At 42.8% G+C, this 22378-nt stretch overlaps 1 protein-coding gene across 1 annotated transcript in view; it reads right to left on the bottom strand.

Annotated features, from left to right (window-relative positions):
* Positions 1–322: 322 nt before the first annotated feature.
* The window catches only part of LOC149451008 (vomeronasal type-2 receptor 26-like), a 32332-nt gene continuing 10276 nt past the window's right edge, over positions 323–22378 (bottom strand). Inside the window, exons 3-5 of the mRNA XM_089691152.1 lie at positions 12432–12650; positions 5751–5874; positions 323–1297 (exon numbers count right to left, since the gene is read on the bottom strand). Of these exons, the coding sequence (XP_089547278.1) occupies positions 393–1297; positions 5751–5874; positions 12432–12650 (1248 nt within the window). The 3' untranslated portion in view covers positions 323–392. The remainder of the gene's footprint in view (positions 1298–5750; positions 5875–12431; positions 12651–22378) is intronic.

The raw sequence follows: 22378 nt of genomic DNA, 5'->3' as shown, positions 1-22378 counted from the left end.
GTGCAGGCATGGCAGTTTTGGGATGTTTGGTTATCTCAATGACATGTACTAGATGGGTGTTGCCATTTAATATTATATTGTGCCTATGTTAATATTTTTGTTTTGATTTCCTCTTATTGGACGAATATAGCGCAACCTCTCCTATGGATTTCACCCTAGAATCAGATGACTTAGCTGTTTATATCCTCTATATCTTTGTACACATGATACTTATACCACATGTAAGTCCAATGAGTGTTTTGTTTTCTCTCTTGTTGAAACTTAATAAAAAGTCTTATTGATGGGAAAAAAATGTAATTGTTTCTTCTTCTGACTGGTCTGCAAGCTGCTATGTAAAACTATGTAAATACCAATTTTTGGGAATGGGCATACAATATACTGTATATGCAGGTTTATTTTTTTCCATGACTAAGAATGTAACCTTTTGTATTGACTGATGGTGTGAATAAAATAATGTAACATTTTGGTAAAAATATACAGCCTAAAAGTCCAGCATTTGATGATAATATGGCAAAAATTTCTACAGCCACCATATATTTCCCTTTGGTGCTCAGATAGGCTGGGATCATGGCAATCCAGACACTGCAGAACACAAGCATGCTGAAGGTAATGTTTTTGGCTTCATTAAAACTATCTGGTAACATTTTAGATAAATATGCTATAACTAAGCTGACAAACGCCAGAAACCCCATATACCCTAAAACAGAATAGAAACCAATAACTGAACCTTCATTACATTGAACAATGATCTTTCTATTGTAGGAGTGAATGTCCAGTTCCTGGAAAGGAGGGTTAATGGACAGCCAAGCTATGCTGATTAATATTTGTACAAAGGAACAAAACAAGACTATAAAAATTGTCACTTTGTTCCCAATTATTCTCTTCCAGTGACTTCCAGGTTTGGAAGCTTTGAAAGCGACATAGACTGTAATAGTCTTGGCTAAAACAGAAGAAACAGCAGTTGAAAAGACAACTCCAAAAAAGACTTGGCGATACATACAGGTTGTGTCAGTAGGACGACCAATAAACAAAATCACACATAGGAATGACATTAGAATGGACGCAAGAAGAATTATACTAAGATTCCTGTTATTGGCTTTTACAATGGGTGTGCTATGGTTTGATATGAAAACAATCATTATGAGAACAGTGATAATCAAAAAGAGAATTGAGGAAGAAGAGAGAGCTACAGCAAGTCCATCCGTATATGACAAATATTCTTCAGTTTTGGGAATGCACTCAGTCTTCTCATCATTTGGCCACTCGGTATCCAGACATTTTATGCAGTTTTCACTGTCTGTGAAATCAACAAGAATTCATTTTATGTTATCATTATATTTTATTTTTGACAGACTAATGTATTTTAATGAGCAGTGTTACTAATGTGAACATATCTTACATACTGTATTTATTAAAGAAGAACAGGTCTGAAGTACTTGGGTGCCAAAGTTACTCCAAATCCCTCCGCACATTACGAGACCAATTTTACCCCACTATTAGTGAAAATTCAAACGGACCTTTGAAAGTGGAACTCAATAACCCTTATATGGTTTGGTACATGTAATACTTTCAAAATGAAAACATTACTGCAGACTTCATATCTAATCCAAATGCTACCTATCAAAATCCCCCAATCTTTCTTTGCATCCCCGCACACCATGCTAACCAAGCTCTCATCTGGAGAGGCAAGGTTGCCTGAATGAGACTTTACTTGCTCGCCATCCTGAAAAAAGCAGGGGAATCAGACTCCCTGATCTTGCACAATATTATAAAGCTTTGCACCAGGGGCTGACTGACAACTCATGGGGCCCCCGGGCAATAGGGGATCATGTGGCCCATGTCCTCGCCCACACCCAAAAAAGCCTATGAAAATGACAATGAAAGGTACCAGGGGCATCTCATGGGGCCCCCTACTGACCCGGGCCCGCGGGCAGTGCCTGAGTGCTCAAATGGTCAGTCCGCCCCTGCTTTGCACCTCTCCAGAGTGGTAACAGGGTATTCAATGCCACAGTCCAAACTGAGAGCATGCATAGAACAGCACTCTTCTCCAGTGGCCCTATCTGCTTTCCCTTGGGTACCATTTAAACATTATTGATTCTTTAAAGAACATTCCACAATTGGTGCCACTTTTGCAGTCATCCACCAAACTTTTTCCCAAACAGGGCTCCCCCCCCCCCTCTTCTCCATTAACACCTTTGTTGCAAAATCCTGAAATTCCACCTGGAGCGGACAATAGATAGCTGTTATGTTTCTTTGAGACTGGCTGGACCAGATGTCTACATTACACTATCCAGTGTGGCTGGATGACACTGCAAGATGTTTGTGACATGGTACAGCCCCCACTCAGGTAGTGGGCAGCTTTCCAACTGCATCATTTATTACAATCAACTCCATATCCAAGTCTATACAGCAGATCACTAACTCCCTTTGAATGTCTGTATAGTGAGAGTGAGTATATACCCCATTTGATCTCCACCCCTACGGAGGACTTTGTAGTTCCATATATCCACAAATGGGAATCAGATCTGCAAATGTAATTTACAAAAGTCCAGACTGACAGACTCGTTCAATTAGCCCCTAAATCTACAATTTCAAACTGCTTCCAAGAACAGGGGTACAAGTTACTGTAAATACCTTGCCTCAGTCTCCAGAACGAGTACCCTATTCCAGTGATTGGGACTCATTATTGAATGCTACCAATCTTTTCCTTGAAGGCCTCCTGTGAGTGGGGAATGGGAGCTGACAGAGTGGAGGTATTCCCCCTTCTCAGTCTTTCCTTTTTTCCCCAATATCATCCCCTTTTCCGCCTTAAGCTGACCAGGACATCTACTCAGTCATTGTAGTTTCAAGACTGCAGGTGACACTGAATGTTGGATCCACACATATTATTCCCCTTCTGTTGCATTTTCTTGGTGATCTACAGAGGGTGGAGAGTCTGGTATCTCCCCGTCCACATATCACCAGGTATTCTGTTTCTGCCTTTATTATATATCTATCCAGTTGATCTTTACTTCTTATGCACTACTATGCTCTGAGACAGTCTTGTAATACTGGCTAAATGGTTAGCACTTCCGCCTGGCAGTACTAGGGTCATTGGTTCAAATCCCAGCCACGGCACCTTCTCCCTGTGCCTGTGTGGGTTTCCTCTGGGTACTCCGGTTTCCTCCCACACTCCAAAGACATGCTGGTAGGATCCTGTCTAAATTGGCCCTTGTATATGAATGTGAGTTAGGGACCTTAGATTGTACACCCCTTGAGGGTTAGGGACTGATGTGAATGTACAATATATATGTAAAGCGCTGCGTAAATTGATGGTGCTATATAAGTACCTGTAATAAATAAATACTGTAAAGTTAACCCTTACTCCCATTGTGGATTACATATTGTATGTGCACAAGGTTTTACCTAAAGAATAAACAATTCTTCTCCACACCCCCTGATTGAATTCACCTTAACTGAACTTTGCCACAAAATCCAGCTTCCTCTCCCAGCTGACCCCTATTATTGGCCATCCAGACTTGGTTCTGGGTTATACTCACAAAGCCTTGAAGCTCCAACCTGACCTGAACCTGGTCACAGTCTCTACCTTCTTTGGTCCCTCTGAATGGGCCCACCCATCAGACCTGTTTGGTTTTCTCAATTCCTCTGTTTTGGGATATTGGAAGCTGTTGCAACTGTCCTATTTTCTATGGTCCCTTCAGGACAATACCTGCTTCTGCAGACAACCTACTCTATTTGAAGATCTCTGTATGGGAGAAAGAGAGGACTGCAGGCTAGCCTCTTACTGACCATGGGCCCTGTCATTGGAGGGGGCTCTATTGTTTGGGAGTTGTGTGCCTGGGGTGATCTTAACGGATAAGTTTACCTTTGGAACATGTTACATGTTCCACCTTTTTTTAGGGTGGAACGTGTAACATATTCTCATAGCTGCAACCACGCCTGCCGCCCCCTCCTTCTGACAGATAGTACGGGGAGAAGTTTCCCCGTACTATCTGTAAGATTTGAAAACAACGCAGCCCTGCGGGGCTCCACCCACACAGCCATGTCATTTATTCACAGAGTTCTGTGAATCAGTGCCTACAAGTCCCAACATCCTTAGCAGCTGTCAGCTTGTATTTTTCAATGAACTACCACTGTGCTGTGGAGCGCTGTGGCAGTTCATTGAAGCTTCCTGTCAGTATATCTACATCCCGTACGGCAAGCTGATATTCTGACAGGTCTGCAGGCATCCTGGCTCATTTGGACAAAAATAATAAATGCACATTTTTTACCTGCAAAAATATGTGGATTTTGTTATTTTTGTCCAAAAGGTGAACTTATCCTTTAAGAGTAGTTTTACTTCAGATTCAAGTCCATGTCTCCTCGAAAAACACACAGACTCTGAGAACTGGAGGACCCTGATACAGATTTGGGGTCAGAGCAGATGTTAATATAACCTGCTCAGAACAACATGATGCTGGGGTCTCTTGCTATAATCTGTGTTTACTGTGTCTTTGTCCCATTTTTAATTGAATTAATTGAGTCACCCATTGTTTCTGTCTGTTGGCTAGTCCTCCTGGAGGTTCCTACATGATGGGATTAGTTTTGTATCAATTTGACTTCGTTACCTAACCATTTGGGATGTTTATCCCAATGTGTAATATTTGTTTTTATTGTTCGTGTGGGAACTGCCCCTATGTTTTAAGTGTATAAAAACCTGTATTTCTGTTCAATAAAGGAGTTCCAGTTTGCAACTAAGCTAGTGTTGTTTAGTTCTTGGGTGCAATGCCCAACTATAATACCTTGGTTCTGGGTCTCAGGGGCAAGGAAGCAGTTCTCTGACAGAGGCACCCGTGCGGAGTCCCAGGCAGTCCATCACAACTACATTCAAAATTTTGACTCCATCAATATTAGCGTCACTATTCCCCAGATACGGCTTGTTATTCTGGTGATGCAGTACCTAGGATGGCACGCTACTTCACATCTTTTGGGTCTGCCCAAAGCTCCACCCCTTATAGTAACAGGTCCTGGGGATCGTATACAAATGTACTGAACATAACACACGTTGTCTTTATTGGGATATGTTTCACTTTTCTGATGAATATTTAATCTGCTATTATTATGAGGTTATTTCTCTATGATAACTCAACTATGTGTGCCATCAACCCTACTGTAACCTCCCACCTCCCCATCCTTTTTCCTTTTTTTTCTTCTCTCTTCTTCCCTTTCTTACCCCCTCTGCCCTCCTGGACACCTTGGGTGTCTATTTTTCTACCCTGAATTTGCTGGAAAAAATATGGCTGCTCTGAGCCCTAGGAAAGATGTTCTTCATTATTTAGGGTCAATGATCAACACCTACCCTCTAGTGGACATGTGCCTGTAGGTTGCACTATCTTCTCAGTATGTACAAGTCATGTTCCCCTACATGTTTTCCACCACAACACAGTGTATTTTTCTATGGGTGTTTTGGCTCTAGGACTTTAATTAGTGCATGATGATGTGGTGGAACTAAGTACATTAAGTTGTTTGTGTCTTTTAACTTCTTGCTTGTACACATAGAGCAGGTTATCACTAATGTTTATCACCACGAATGTGATGTCATACTATTATGTTCTGTTGCATATCTTTAAATAAAGAGTTAAAAAAAAAGAACAGGTCAAGTAATGGGTCACTTACTCCCCCATATGATCTAATACAGGTAGGAGAAAAAGGTCATTCAGAGATTGGTTCAAAGTATGCGAGTGATAGCTGAGAAGTAATAGAATTAGTACCTGTTTTATTTGAGATTTCTCCTTCAGAACACGGGACACAACCATAACAACAAATGTCCAGCGTATTGCCAGAGATTTTTCTGCTTCCCGGTAGGCAATTGTCTGTACATCTGGATCTTGGAGCCTTTTGATACAAAACATCAGAGGCACAAATCTGTGAACACTTTTGATTTGGAAGCGTATGAGTTAGAACGTTGGTCTCAGAAATTGTTTCTAGGGTTGATTTTTAAAGACAAATAGGCCTTACTTGGTGCAACCCAATTTTCCTTAAGATTAGTAAATGCAGTAAAAGTTAACTTTGCAAAGAACACCAAATCACTTGCAAGGAAAATGGAAAATAAATGGTATTTTGGCTTGCACATGATGGTATGATGCTAAAGCTAAAGAAAATTTTCCTTGCAAGGTGAACAGCCTGTTTACCTTTGTTAACCACTTCCTGTCCGGCCGCTGTATATAAATGGCCAGACGGTGGCAGTCCAGGGGCGGGTTGCTGTTCATAAATGGCGCCCGCCATTTTGGATTGTGTGCGCTCCCTGGGAGAGCACGGCACCACGATCCAGTGCCCGCTGTGTCCGGAACACCAATTGCTGTACGGGACCTCTGTGTGAGGTCCCGATCATGTGATCACTGATTGGCCAAGATGTCACTTCAGACATCATTGCTTACTATGTGTGAAATCTGTGAATGATCACCGAGGTCACATGGTACAAGGCTATTCACAACATCCTTGTACCATGTGACAAGCTGTGACCAATCACAGCTTACTCAGTATTTCTCAATGGCTGCAAGAATGCAGCCAGAGAGAAGGAGAAATGATTCCTTTTACAGCCTCTATGGGTGTAAAAGCAATCAGTGTAAAAAAAAAAAATCTTCACTATGGTGACACTGTACTGCTAGGGTGATGGTATGTTAAAAAAAAAACAACATAAAAATATAAAAAATTTTTTTAGAAAAATTATAATTTTTGGTTATAAACTCATTTGGGTTATATTTTTTTAACTAAAAAGATAACTGAATAAATGTTGGCCTTGATCTATGAAGAAAGATTATTTATTTGGAAAATTTTGTAAGAAAAAAACACTTTTTTTCAAAATGTTTGTACATTTTTGTTTACATAGCAAAGAAAATAAAATCCCAGTGGTGAATAAATACCTCCAAAATAAAGTTTTATCTGTCTCAAAAAAATGCTAAAAAATTCATATGGGTACAGTGTTGTATGATCGCACAATTGTCATTCAAAGTGCAACAGCGCTGAAAGCTGAAAATTGGCCTGGACAGGAAGAGGGTGAAAGTGTCTGGACATTAAGTGGTTAAACTAACACAACTGTGTCTCGGCAAGCCTGTCAAAGCTTTACTGCTAGTGTTAGAGGATTTACAGGAAGATTTGTATATTCATCGTCTGTGTAGAATATAAGATGAGTTAACTCACAAAAGGAAATGTTTCATGTTATTGTCGCAAATAACACATTTTGGTATTTCTTGGGGTATTTGGCCAACTTACTAGGTGTTCCTGCACTGAATACCTATTTGAAAGCAAATTTAAAAAGTGAATCGCTTTCTTTTATACTTTCAAGTTTCGGGGTAATCAAAACCTTCTTCCAGGTGGCCGTTTTTGGCATGCAATGATATACTCATCTAAATATGTTTTTAACTGCTTCATATACCAAAATGAAAAATACAGGGACACTAAATTTGTGTAGGTATTGAAACATGTTGTATGTCACCACATTACCGATATCATTACTATTACCTACATTTAACGATATCAGCCATTTTCCATTACTGTGCTCTGAGTTCAACAGTTATAATTCATGGATGATTTAAAAAAGTTAAGAATTATAATTTTTGTATGTATATGCAAATTAAATAGAAACAAAGTTTATATATATATATATATATATATATATATATATACACATATATACAGAAGGTAAAATAAGTATTGAACACGTCACCATTTTTCTAGGTATATACAGTTCTAACCGTGATATAAAATTTTCACCACGTCGGTAACAACCCATGCAATCCATTCATACAAAGAAACCAAAACAAATAAGTTCAGAAATTAGTTCTGTGTAATAAAATCGCATGACACAGGAAAAAAAGTACTGAACACGCTAAAAGAAATTTATTTAATGCTTTGTACAAAATCCTTTGTTGGTAATGACAACTTCAAGACCCCTCCTGTATGGAGAAACTAGTGGCTGCATAGCTCAGGTGTGATTTTGGCCCATTCTTCCACACAGTCTTCAAATCTTGAAGGTTCCGTGGGCCTCTTCTGTGAACTCTGATTTTTAGTTCTTTCCATAGATTTTCTATTGGACTCAAATCATGTGATTGGCTGGGCCATTCTAGCAGCTTTATTTTCTTTCTTTGAAAGCAACTGAAATTTTATTTGGCTTTGTGTTTGGGATCATTGTGTTGCTGAAATGTCCACCCTCGGTTCATCTTCTTCATCCTGATAGATGGCAGCAGATTTTTATCAAGAATGTCTTGGTACATTTTTCCATTCATCTTTCCTTCAACGATATGCAGTTTGCCAGTACCGCTGAAAAACAGTCCCACACCATGATGTTCCCACCTCCATGCTTCACAGTTGGGATGATGTTTTTGGGGTGATGTGCAGTGCAATGTGACCTCCAAACATGGTGTGTATTATGGCATCAAAAGAGCTAAATTTTGGTCTCATCTGACTAGACTATATTCTCCCAGTATTTCACAGGCATGTCTAAATGTTGTGCAGAAAACTTTAAATGAGCTTCAGCATGCTTTTCTTCAGCAATGGAGTCTTGCGTGGTGATTGTGCATACAGACCATGGCGGTTGAATGCATTACTTATTGTTTTCTTTGAAACAATTGTACCTGCTAATTCCAGGTCTTTCTGAAGCTCTCCACAAGTTGTCCTTGGCTCTTGGACAACTCTTCTGATAATTCTTTTCACTCTGTCAGAAATCTTGTGAGGGGCACCTGGTCTTGGCTAGTTTATGGTGAAATTATGTTCTTTCCACTTCCAGATTATGGCCCCAACAGTGCTCACTGGAACATTCAGAAATTTAGAAATTCTTCTGTAACCAATGTCATCAGTATGTTTTGCAACAATAAGGATATGAAGGTCTTTAGAGAGCTCTTTGCTTTTGTCCATCATGTGATGTTTCTTGTGTAACACCTTGGTAATGAGACACCTTTTTATAGGCCATCATTTAAGAATGAACCAGCTAAAATATTGATTTGCACTTGCAAGGGGCAGGATTGCTTTCTAATCATTGATAGATTTCAGCTGGTGTCTTGGCTTTCCATGTCTTTTTGCACCTCCCTTTCTTCATGTGTTCAATACTTTTTCCCTGTGTCATTCAATTTTATTACACATAACTTAATTTCTGAACTTTTTTTGTTTTGGGCTCTTTGGATGTATGAATTGCATGGGTTGTTACTGACATGTGGTGAAAATTGCACATCAATAGCACCTTTAGAAATATTTACTTAGAAAAATGACAGGTTCAATACTTATATTACCCGCAGTGTATGTATATATATATATATATATATATATATATATATATATATATATATATATATATATATAAATACAGTGCCTTGAAATTGGGGGGAATGATGAATGGTTTTCAACATTTTTTTACAAATAAATCAATAAATAATAATCACCAAAAAAGTAGATGTATGTTATTGGGATTTGATGTGATAGACCAACACAAAGTGGCAAATAATTGTGAAATGAAAGAAAAATTATATATGATTTTCAAAAGTTTTTACAAATAAATCTGTGAAAAGTGTGGCGACATTTGTATTCAGCCCCCCGGAGTCAGTACTTTGTAGAATCACCTTTCTCTGCAATTCCAGCTGCAAGTCTTTTTGGGGATGTCTCTACAAGCTTTGCACATCCAGAGAGGGACATTTCTGCCCATTCTTCATTGCAAAATAGCTCAATTTCTGTAAGATTGGATGGAGAGCGTCTGAACAGCAATTTTCAAGTCTTGCCACAGATTCTCCATTGGATTTAAGTCTGGACTTTGAATGGCCCATTCTAACACATGAATATGCTTTGATCTAAACCATTGCATTGTAGCTCTGGCTGGATGTTTAGGGTCATTGTCCCGCTGGAAGGTGAACCTCTGCTATAGTCTCAAGTCTTTTTCAGACTCTAACAGGTTTTCTTCTAAGATTGCCCTGAATTTGGCTCCATCTCCACCTCCAAGGCAACCACTGCCTTGCTAAAGAAACTGAGGGTAAAGATGATGGACTGGCCAAGCATGTCTCCAGACCTAAACTCTATTGAGCAACTGTTGTCATGGAGGAGGGGAAGAAGGCTCCAGTGGCAACCTCTGAAGCTCTGGTGAACTCCATGCCCAAGAGGGTTAAGGCAGTGCTGGAAAATAACGGTGGCCAGACAAAATATTGACACTTTTAGGCCCAATTTGAACATTTTCACTTAGGGGTGGATTCACTTTTGTTGAGTTATATTGAGGGGACAGCAAATTTACATGTTATACAAGCTGTACACTCACTACATCACATTGTAGCAAAGTGTCATTTCTTCAGTGTTGTCACATGAAAAGATATAATAAAATATTTACAAAAATGTGAGGGGTGGACTCACTTCTGTGAGATACTGTGTTTATATATACAGTGAGTAACAGAAGTATTTGAACACCCTGCGATTTTGCAAGTTCTCCCACTTAGAAATCATGGAGGGGTCTGAAATTCACATTGTAGGTGCATTCCCACTCTGAGAGACAGAATTTTTTTTAAAAAAATCAGGAAATCCCATTGTATGATTTTTAAAGAATTTATTTGTCTTGCACTGCTGAACATAAGTATTTGAACACCTGAGAAACAGCAAGAATTCTGGCTCTCAAAGACCTGTTACTGTGCCTTTAAAAAGTCCACCTCTACTTCACTCATTAATCTAACTTAGTAGCACCTGTCTGAGCTCTTTAAAGACACCTGTCCACCCCACAGTTAGTCAGATGCCAACTACTACCATGGGCAAGACCAAAGAGCTGTCAAAAGACACCAGAGACAAAATTGTGGACCTCCACAAGGCTGGAAAGGGCTACGGGGCAATTTCCAAGCAGCTTGGTGAAAATAGATCAACTGTTGGAGCAATTGTTAGAAAATGGAAGAGGCTAAAGACGACTGTCAGTCTCCCTCGGACTGGGGCTTCATGCAAGATCTCACCTCGTGGGGTATCACTGATGAGAAGAAAGGTGAGGAATCAGCCCAGGACTACAAGGGAGGAGCTGCTCAATGACATGAAGAGAGCTGGGACCACAGTTTCAAAGGTCACTGTCGGTAGAACACTACGCCGTCATGGTTTCAAATCATGCATTGCACGGAAGGTTCCCCTGCTCAAGTCATCACATGTCCAGGCCCATCTGAAGTTTGCCAATGACCATCTGGATGATCCAGAGGAGGCATGGGAGAAAGTCATGTGGTCAGATGAGACCAAAGTAGAACTTTTTGGTCTAAACTTCACTCGTCGTGTTTGGAGGAAAAAGATCGATGAGTTGCATCTCAAGAACACCATCCCTACAGTGAAGCATTGGGGTGGTAACATCATGCTTTTCTGAGAAGGGGACAGGGTGACTGCACCATATTAAGGAGAGGATGAATGGGGCCATTTATTGTGAGATTTTGAGCAACAACCTCCTTCCCTCAGTCAGAGCATTGAAGATGGGTCGTGGCTGGGTCTTCCAACATGACAACGACCGGAAGCACACAGCCAGGATAACCAAGGAGTGGCTCCGTAAGAAGCATATCAAGGTTCTGGAGTGGCCTAGCCAGTCTCCAGACCTAAATCCAATACAACATCTTTGGAGGGAGCTGAAACTCCGTGTTTCTCAGCGACAGCCCCGAAACCTGACAGATCTAGAGGAGATCTGTGTGGAGGGGTGGGCGAAAATCCCTGTTGCAGTGCAAACCTGGTCAGGAACTACAGGAAACGTTTGACCTCTGTAATTGCAAACAAAGGCTTCTGTACCAAATATTAACACTGATTTTCTCAGGTGTTCAAATACTTATGTTCAGCAGTGCAAGACAAATACATTCTTTAAAAATCATACAATGGGATTTCCTGAATTTGTTTTTTAAATTCTGTCTCTCAGAGTGGGAATGCACCTACAATGGGAATTTCAGACCCCTCCATGATTTCTAAGTTGGAGAACTTACAAAATCGCAGGGTGTTCAAATACTTCTGTTCCTCACTGAATATATATATATATATATATATATTTATATATATATTATATATATATTTTTTTATAACAATATATAGAATGGAGAGAGAGAGTAAATAGATAGAAAAGCAGTAAATATTGAAAAAGAGTAGAGCTAGAAAGCCTCATTAACGCCAACTAGTTCCAGTACAGTACGGATGGGGAAGAATATACACGGTAAAGTAACTCCCACGCTAGCCTGAACAGTAAAAACTGAACAGTTTTAGGATATACCGTATTCTGCACAGACACAATGGGGTTTATTTACTAAAGCTGGAGAGTCCAAAATCAGACTCCCTTCTGCATAGAAACCAATCAGCTTCCAGGTTTCATTGCCAAAGCTTCATTGAACAAGCTGAGGTTGGAAGCTGATTGGTTTCTATGCAGAAGGGAGTCTGATTTTGGACTCTCCAGCTTTAGTAAATAAACCCCAATAAGTTTGACTCACCTTGTCTCCAGTCTTCCAGATTATTGAACTTTCAAGGAGTGTCAGCTCAAATTTTGTACCATGTGATTTGGTGCGGCCTACAAAATTTACTGTGTTAGAATCTGAATCACACTTCAGGTTACAGAGAATGTAATCGCTGTTCATTTCTCCACGTTCATTAAAGAAGAATTTCTCCTCACCTTCATTTTCTATAACAACATACTTCAAAAAATGGTGTAACTTTCAAGAAAAAATAAATAAAGTTAATGTTTGGGGAATACAGTTATCTTTCTTAAAGTTGGCTAAACCCAAAACTACATCCCCATGTAGAACGACACCCAAAGCCCAAACCTTTTTGTTTTAGATGTATTGAATGTTTTAGATGTTTTAAAGAGAATAATTAAAACCCTTGTTGGCTTTTTACTGATATTGGGGCTCTGTTAGACTTCGCTGTCTCACTGACAAGGAATTCAGACACTTTGTAATATATGCTTGATTGCTATGGTTTAAGTCCAATGAGATGTATGCCATCTCGTTGCCTTATCACTTTAATTTACTATTTAAATTTTTACTGAGTGCTTGGGGCATAGCTATTGTGGTACTTGTATTACATAAATCCATTAACAAAGCACAAAAACTGTATATGTGAGGGTTCAATTTGTCGGGCTCATCAAATCCTTAGCAATGTCCAAAATTTTAAGGTGAACCCCATTGAAATCTATAGTAGCAAATCTTGAAAATCAATTCTGGCCATATTTAAAGCTTATAGGCATGCAATTGTCAAAAAAATGTCACTGGAAACTGCCATGGGAACAGAGGGGAGAGTATGTGTGACAAAGCCAGCTGGGGATCGCGGCGCTCTGGATGTGACGTCACCGCAATCTGGATGAAGGTGGAAGCTGAGTCCTGGATGTGAGACGCAAGCTTGGCTGGTAACCATGACAATTCATTTCACGCACATGTGCTTTGTCAAGTTTAGGAAATGCAAGGAGGCTGGGCAGTGATGGAAAGGGGGAGGGAAGCGGGTATGGAGCAGACAGTCCCCCTGCATGGCACCATTTACAGCTATACAATCTGTCGCAAATTCTACAAGACAATTTGAAATTTTTTTTTTAAAAGGCTAAAAAACCATAATTGGTAAAGAAAGGAGTAAATAGTAAAAAAGACATAACAATGAAAAAAAGGGGTGTGGGGGGGCATATGCTACTGTTTCTTGTCAAAAGGGAACTATAAATTGAGTCACTAAACCCCATTGAAGATAAAATGGCCACAAATGAATAAAGCTTTATAATAATTAAATGAAGAATTAATTGAATAATTAAATAATACAGAAATCAATCAGATAAAATATTGAAAGATTAAAGGTTAAAAGAATTGAGCAAACAACCAAACTAAGAGTGCCTAATAAATCCTTATTAAAGAACGTAACTAGACAATGCTGTGGATCTCCAGATCTTCATTCAATCCATTTGGGGCCATTGAGGCCAATTTAAAAATCGAAAAGGTCTACCGTTTGCATAAAAGAGAAAATCTTTAGTTATCTGCCAGGGATCTTTTTTCTATACGTGTTCAATTGCCACAACCTCCAAACACCCAAAATAAGATATTGTAAGTGGGTCGCTCTATACAACCTTTACGAAAACATATAGGAGAACACCGCAGGTTTATAAAAGATGGTTCTGATAAACACAGTGTTCCCCGCCATTTCCTTCATACCTACAACAAAGATTTTGGATGTTTGGGTGCCCTCATCCAGGTCACAGTGATGTCACATCCGGAGCACCATGATCCCCAGCCGGCTCTGTCACGCATAACCTCCCCTCTCGGCTTGGGAACGCTGAGGAGCGGATGGTCCACTACACAATCCGGGCACAGACCAAAGATTTTTTTATTTTACCACAAGTTCATTTTGGATAATAAAGGTATATCTCCTTGGGAGGTGGATATTGTTTTCACATATTCACAGTGCTGTTTTTCTTGGGCTTACAAACTTCACTCTATATAGTGTTATACTAGCAGCAGTGACAAGTGACCCCCAACATTGGAAACTTGCGCTTTTATCCTTGTTCCAGGCAGCTTGGTTAGGCTGCAATATAAGGGGGATAAGGCTGAAATATAGGAGGGAGAGATGAATCAGGTTTTATCTTGAAATATCCAATACAGCAGGGCTTGAAAATTCTGCTCGGCCACTTGCCAAATGCGAGGGGAAATTCCTTTCTGGCAAGCACAGTACTGCCCTGCACATTTATTGACGGAGCGGGTGGCTTGCAATGTGATCCCCAGGCCCCGGGGATCGATTTGCATTCCACTTGCACTCCAAGCCTCGTTTTGAAGCTGACTTCCAGTTTCCAACTTCTGCACTGCCATTACACTGGCAGTGCCAATGAGGGGACAGGTGCAGGAGAAGTCCGCTCTCCTCTGCTGAGGGAGACACGAGGAGTTGGAGGCAGACCTGGGCAAGGTTTGGTGGGGCAACTGGTGGAGAGTAAGGTTTTTGCCTGGCTAGTAGGTCTAGACTTGAAATTTTAAGCCCTGCAATACAGTATATTATTTCAGATATAATGGCCACAAGTATTTTATACGGCCAGACAGTATGTAAACAGCTCCATTAGGCTGTGATATGAGAAAGAGCGATGAGGCAGGTATTATCCTGAAATAAAAATTAGAGTGTATCAATCCACAAATATTGTACAGTGGATGGACAGTAAGTGAATGGCTTGAGTAGGCTGCAATTTAAGAAGGAATGATAAGGCAGGTTTCATCTTGAAATAAATATGATTGTATAATAGAGAACATGAAAGAAGCTTGGTAGGGTCAAAAGTAAGAGGGAGAGACAATGCAGGTTGAGATAATAGCCTCATATTATCCAGTGGCTGGACTGTATGTAAGCAGCTTGATTAGACTGCAACGCAAAAGATAAAGGCAGATTTTATTCTCATTTTAAATATTCATTTAAAAGTATTTTTTTGATATACATTAACTACAAACCTTGTGGTGCAATGCAGAATTTGAACTGTGGCAAACATTTGAATGTTCATCAGGAAAGGCAGCAAACTTGCAGAAACAAAGCAGTATTTCCTTTGTTGCAAGCATTCAAAATCTGGCAGCCGAGATCCAGCTGCAGAACATTGGGTAGCACTTTTACAGCGCCTGAGTACTGGAATAGATTCCAAACTTGTAGAAACAAGATTTGCCAGCTGAGGTCCTACTGCAGAAGCACTGTTTGGCATCTTTACAGTGCTGAAGCAAAGGTATAGGCTGCAAACTTGAAGACACAAAGCATGAAACATCCCCCTGAGCACTTGCCCCCTTTCTCCTCCACCTCGCCAAGGATACCCCAAACCTCCTCCTCCTATGCCTCCTGCTGTCTCTGCCTCACTGTTTCTAATAGAGCAGGTAGCGCTCCCTCCATGTAAGCCACCTTGTCCCCATGTTGATGAGGGCAAAAAACTCCTCCCCACATTCTTGGTTCCGTGGATATGGAAGTCGTCATGGGTGAGGGTTGGTAGGGTGTGGGAATTAGCTAATAACTCCCCCACTTGTTAAACAATTATCATGTTGTACATTGATGTAGAACCAACATCATATACAATGAATGGCGCCTTGATGGCTAACTGCCATGACAAGCTGTGCTACAACAATTGTCTCTCCAATACATCTGTCACAACCATACCCCTCATGTGGCTGGAATGTAAAAACAGTGTCTGGAAACCTTGGTGACATCAATGACCAAGTATGGCCATAATCAGTTTTGCATGGCAGCATTTAGTCCATGGGCTCCAGGGAAATTAGCATAATTTCTGAGGAGTCAAAGAATGAGACATTCAGGAAGAGGGGTACAGGTAATTGAAACAACACCTAGGTAAAGGGCACAGAGTGGCATCACTAACTGGAGTGGTATGCCCCTGTTAGGAATGGACTGGCCAGCAATGGTGGGACTCACCTGCCTTTTGATCTGCAGTACCAGGGCTGGCCAGCGGGTGCTCCCAGCAATCAGAGACTCAACCTTTCAGCCAGCTAACACCTGGAACTGATGATACTGGGGTATTTAAGGGATGGCCAGACTTGCAGACTCTGCCTTGGTGTTGTGTTTGTCCTGGGCCCTGTATCTGTCCTGCATCCTGTTTCTGTTCCTTTGCTGATTTCTCCTGCTCTGATCCTGGCTTGTGACCCTGACCATCCCTCTGTCTGACCCTCTGTACTACGCTGCTTGCTACCTGTTCTGATCCCTGGCTTGTGACCCGGACCATCCCTCTGCCTGACCCTCTGTACTATGCTGCTTGCTACCTGCTGAACCTGGCCTGTGACCCCGACCATTCTCCGCTTGCTCCCCCTGTACCTACCTGCCCAATTGATATTGACCCGGCCTGCCTGACGACGCTTGCTTGTATATACTGTTATCTGTGGGTGGTTTGGTTTGGTTTGTTTGCACCGTATTATGTTTTAGTATTGCACTGCGTTTATGTTTGTACTGTTAGTGTTAATAAATTATATTGTTTATAACATATCTGAGGTCTGCGTTTCCCTGCTTCAGTCACACACCTCTGGTCATACCTGGGAGCCCTGACAGCCCCATTGTGCATCCTTTTCCGCAGCCAGCAATTTGTCCTAGTGTGTCATGAAGAATATGTAATGTTCATGTCCATGCTTGCTTGACCAAGTCTGTAATCATGTGGACACTGTCACTGACAGTGTGGTCCAGTGGTATGCACACATTACCTTCAACATGTTGGTGGAGGGCAGAGATAGCCTAAACAATGATGGCTGGAAACCTACTATTGTGGTGTAGCACAGGCCATAAACATACAGAGCAACTACCTTGTCTGCAGGTATAGCATGTCCACTCTCAAAAGAGAAAAGGCAAATGTGCCATGCCTCTAGATGGTGGTGGTTGACCATTGCTTGGTCCTGCAGAACCTTCTCATCCCCTATTAACTCTGCATGAAAATATTTGCCTCTCCTTCCAGGTCTGCCTGATATTTTCAATAAAGGGGATTGCCTAACTTTAATGGCAGCTGTGACATTAGAGGGAAAATGATGTGGTGCTTTGGTGCACAGTTACATGCCTCAACCCCAAAATGAAGGTGCTGTATATATTTCTCCCCTCAAAAAAAAACCCTTGAAACTTTAAACCCCAACCCCATACAACATATATACACAAGGGGGTTGGTCAGTGTAAGAAATTACATTGACCAATAAAATATATATCTGTGAGAAAATGCATATTATTATTATTATTATTATTATTATTAATAAACAGGATTTATATAGCGCCGCTTTACGATATAAGGGAGACAGTACAATTACAATACATTTCAGTACAGAAGAAATAGGAGGGCCCAGTTCGTGGAGCTTACAATCTAAAGGAAGGGGGAGGTGATACAAAAGGTGATATCTGCGGGGGATGATCTGGCGGAGGTGATTCAAGTACAGTTCTTAGGTGGAGGTGGGGTAGGCTTCCCTGAAGAAGTGAGTTTTCAAAGATCGCCTAAAGGCAGACTGGGTTTGGGCTGACCGGATATGCTGTGGTAGGGATGGGAGAGGCTCTGGAGAAGTCCTGGAGGTGAGCGTGGGAGGAGGTGATGAGGGAGCTAGAGAGGAGGATATCATGGGAGGAGCGGAGTGGGCGATTTGGGCGGTATCTGTGGATGAGGTTGGTGATGTAGCTAGGGGCAGTGTTGTGGATGGCTTTATAAGCTGTGGTTAGTATTTTGAATTTTATACATTGGGTTAGTGGAAGCCAGTGGAGGGATTGGCAGAAAGGGGCAGCAGTCGCTGATCGGTTGGTAAGGTGTATGAGTCTAGCAGCAGCATTCATAATAGACTGAAGGGGGGATAGCCTGTGTAATGGTAGACCAGTGAGGAGGGAGTTGCAGTAATCGAGGTGGGATTCAATAAAGAAAATGTATATGATTAATATAATTATATAGGATTGATATGAGATATGGGCCTTAGCGTAGATGTATGATTGCCATCCAGGTCGTGAACTGAGCAGTGTGACTGTCTTCTGTTTTTCAAGAAAGGCAAAGGATTGTATTTTGCTGACTTTGTTAATATTCCAAAGCCAAATGTTGTACATTATAATTAAGATCCCTCTTTGTCTTCAAGGGCAAATGAGCTGGTGGGACCAGTGTTGTCTCCATGAAGTTATATGACTTTTGTACGCTAAGCTGGCTAGTAATCTATCCAGTTTATGTAATTTGAATACACCATCCTTGATTCTATAGATATTTGTCCTGTATGGTGCAAGGGCTTTATTAATTGATAGTATTGGGTGTTACTGTTAATCTTTGTATTCGATGTATATGCACTCATTATTGTTTCTGTACTTTTTGTGTAATATTTGGGCTGAATATTTGAGTCGAACCTAAGTTCGAGGCGAACATTGACCCTATGTGTGTTCGCTGAACACACGAACTATATGACTGTGCCCTGAGAGGGCGTTGTGATTGGTCACAGCAATGCACCTGACCGCAGGTCAGGTGCAATGCTTTGGCCAATCACAGCACAGAATGATGGTGAACCCTGACCTCTTGTGACATTGTGACAGTATTTAAGAACTATCATTGCAGCACAGCTGTCAGACGGCAGTCTCAGGGCAGGGCTGTGGAACGGACAGGTAGGCCTAGTGGCAGGGTAACGCACTGGCTGACGACAACCACCACCAACAGACCGAAGTCCCTCAGGGCGCGGAGTCTAAGTCTCAGGCTGCCCTTCACCAGGGCCCCTGATGGTGGGGATGGACTTGACGCAGCCAGGAACCAGGTCACGGCCCCCGAGACACCCCGGCTGCGGTAATGGCCGCCGCCAATGGCGTGTAGCTGGTGAGAATGACAATAGCTTAGTCAGGCAAGCCGGGTCGACAACAACGGGACAAAACGGTACAGAACAGTAGACAGAGAATCACAGGTCACGGCCGGGTTCAGCAACGGACGGTCAGATCGAAGGAAAACACAGAGAATGGTCTTAATCACAAGCTGAGTCAGATACCAGAAGAGTCACGAGCGTATACACAGAGCTGTAGGAAGACAAAGACACAAGACACAAGTGCAAAGAGCATGTGCGGATCACAGGCTTATATGTACTCAGCCACACCCCTCTGGGGGATGGACCTCAGAGACCTGAAGGCATAAAAGATTCCCACCATGCTCAGCAGAAATCAAAGATGGATGCCAGCACATGGAGTAACATAACCTCTGGGAAAAGGTAGGACCTTGACAGTACCTCCTCCTCAAGGGCCCCTCGCCCTCTGCGGCTCAACAAAAGGTTTCTGAGGAAAGCGGGTATGAAAAGCGCGGAGGAGGGCAGGAGCATGGACATCCACGGAAGGAACCCAGGAACGCTCCTCGGGACCATAACCGCGCCAATGAACCAGGAACTGTAATCGGCCGCGCACCAATCGAGAGTCCAGGATCCGGCTCACCTCATACTCCTCATGACCGTCAACCCGAATAGGACGGGGCCGAGGCAGAGAGGTAGTGAAGCGATTGCAGATCAGAGGTTTCAACAGTGATACATGAAAGATATTGGAGATCCGCATCCCAGGCGGAAGGGCAAGGGCATAGGCCACCGGATTCACCTTGCGGAGAATGCGAAAAGGACCGACAAAACGGGGAGCTAGTTTGGGTGTGGGCACCCGAAGATTGAGGTTACGAGTAGACAACCACACCCGATCGCCGACCTGGTATGAAGGAGCGGGCAACCGTCTGCAATCAGCCTGGAACTTCTGACGCTGAGCCGAGTCCCTCAAAGCCCTCTGGATCTGCCCCCATGAAGAACGCAGGGCAGCAAGATGGTTCTCCACAGCCGCAATGTCCTGTGGTGAGAACCTCTCAGGTAATACCGCGGGTTGGTACCCATAGTTGGCCATGAAGGGAGACATCCCGGAGGAGGAGTTGACCGCTGAGTTCCTGGCAAACTCTGCCCAAGGCAGGAGATTGGCCCAATCGTCCTGATGGTCCGAGATATAACACCAAAGGAATTGTTCTAAGGCCTGATTGGAACGCTCCGCAGCCCCATTGGACTGCGGGCGGTAGGCTGAAGAAAAGGAGAGACTAATACCCAACTGGGAGCAGAAGGCGCGCCAGAATCTGGACACGAACTGACTCCCGCGGTCCGAGACAATCACCTTGGGCAACCTATGCAGGCGAAAAATCTCCCTGGAAAAGACCGTGGCCAGTTCTTGCGCTGTTGGTAATTTCCTGAGTGGAATACAATGGCACATTTTGGAAAAACGATCGACGACCATGAGGATGACCGTATGACCCCGAGACACAGGGAGGTCTACAATAAAGTCCATGCCCAGGTGTGACCAAGGATGCTCCCCATTGGGAATGGGTTGCAGAAGACCCATTGGAAGATGCCGTGGAGATTTATTCTGGGCACAGATCGAACATGCCGCTACATAAGAGGCAATGTCGGCACGGAGAGTTGGCCACCAGAACAACCGAGAGATGACCCAAGACAACTGGTTCCTCCCCGGATGCCCGGCAGTTTTGGAGTTATGGTAGGTACGCAGCAGACGGGTGCGCAACCCCTCGGGTATAAAACATCTACCCTCCGGTCTCTCGGGAGGAGCGTCAGTTTGAGCTGCCAAAATCTGCTCCGCAAGGGGAGAAGTCAGACTGGTGCGAATGGCAGCCAGGATCTGATCTGGAGGTATGACCGAGGTTGGCTCAGAGTCCTCCCTGGACAACTCAGAGTATTGCCGCGATAATGCATCAGCCCTGACATTCTTGGAACCAGGCAAATAGGAGACCACATAGTTGAACTGCGACAAGAACAAGGCCCATCTGGCCTGACGGGGTGTCAATCTTTTGGCCTCTGAAAAATAAGTCAGGTTCTTATGATCGGTAAGAATGAGGACCGGAACCGCGGAGCCCTCGAGCAGGTGCCTCCATTCCTTGAGAGCCAGAATGATTGCCAACAACTCCCTATCTCAAATCTGGTAGTTGCACTCTGCAGAGGAAAGCTTCCTGGAGTAGAACCCACAGGGAAGTAGGGGTCCATCGGGCGACCGACATTGAGACAGGAGAGCGCCTACTCCCGTCTCGGATGCATCAACCTCAAGGACGAAGGGCAATCCAGGATTGGGATGAGACAGTATCGGAGCCGAAGCGAAGGCGAATTTCAGAGCCTCGAAAGCTACGATGGCCTCGGATGGCCACTCGTGAGGATTACTGCCCTTCTTGGTTAGGTCTGAGAGAGGCTTTGCCAGCGTGGAGAAGTTCCTGATGAACTTCCGATAGTAGTTGGCAAAACCCAAAAAGCGCTGAATGGGCCGAAGACCATTGGGACGAGGCCACTGCAGAACCGCCGAAACCTTCTGAGGGTCCATGGAGAATCCCTCCGCAGAAATGATGTAGCCTAAAAAGGCAACTTGGGATCGATGGAATTCGCACTTCTCAAGTTTACAAAAAAGTTTGTTCTCACGTAATCGTTGCAGCACCTGCTTGACATCCTGGATATGGGACTCCATGGAGGCAGAGTAAACCAGGATGTCATCCAAGTAAACTACCACGCACTGCTGCAACAAATCACGAAGGACATCATTTATGAATTCCTGAAAAAACGCGGGCGCGTTACACAATCCGAAGGGCATCACCAGGTATTCGTAGTGACCGGTTCTGGTGTTAAACGCGGTCTTCCACTCATCCCCCTGTTTGATCCGTACGAGGTTGTACGCCGCCCTAAGGTCAAGTTTGGTAAAGACTGTTGCCCCCTTAAGGCGGTCGAACAACTCAGTAATCAAGAGAACCGGGTAGGCATTCTTAGTGGTGATTCGATTAAGACCCCTATAATCAATGCAAGGCCTCAATTCACCACCCTTCTTCTTTACAAAGAAAAAGCCCGCTCCTGCTGGGGAAGTAGACTTACGAATGTGCCCCCGGGAAACCGCATCCGCAACGTACTCCTCCATGGCCTTATTCTCCGCAACTGAGAGAGGATACACCCTGCCACGCGGAGGA

The sequence above is a fragment of the Staurois parvus genome, unplaced genomic scaffold (assembly GCF_062004578.1).
Source record: "Staurois parvus isolate SC_StPar_1 unplaced genomic scaffold, SC_StPar_1.0 ptg000552l, whole genome shotgun sequence".
NCBI lineage: Eukaryota > Metazoa > Chordata > Amphibia > Anura > Ranidae > Staurois > Staurois parvus.
This window is presented reverse-complemented; position numbering and strand designations above follow the sequence as displayed.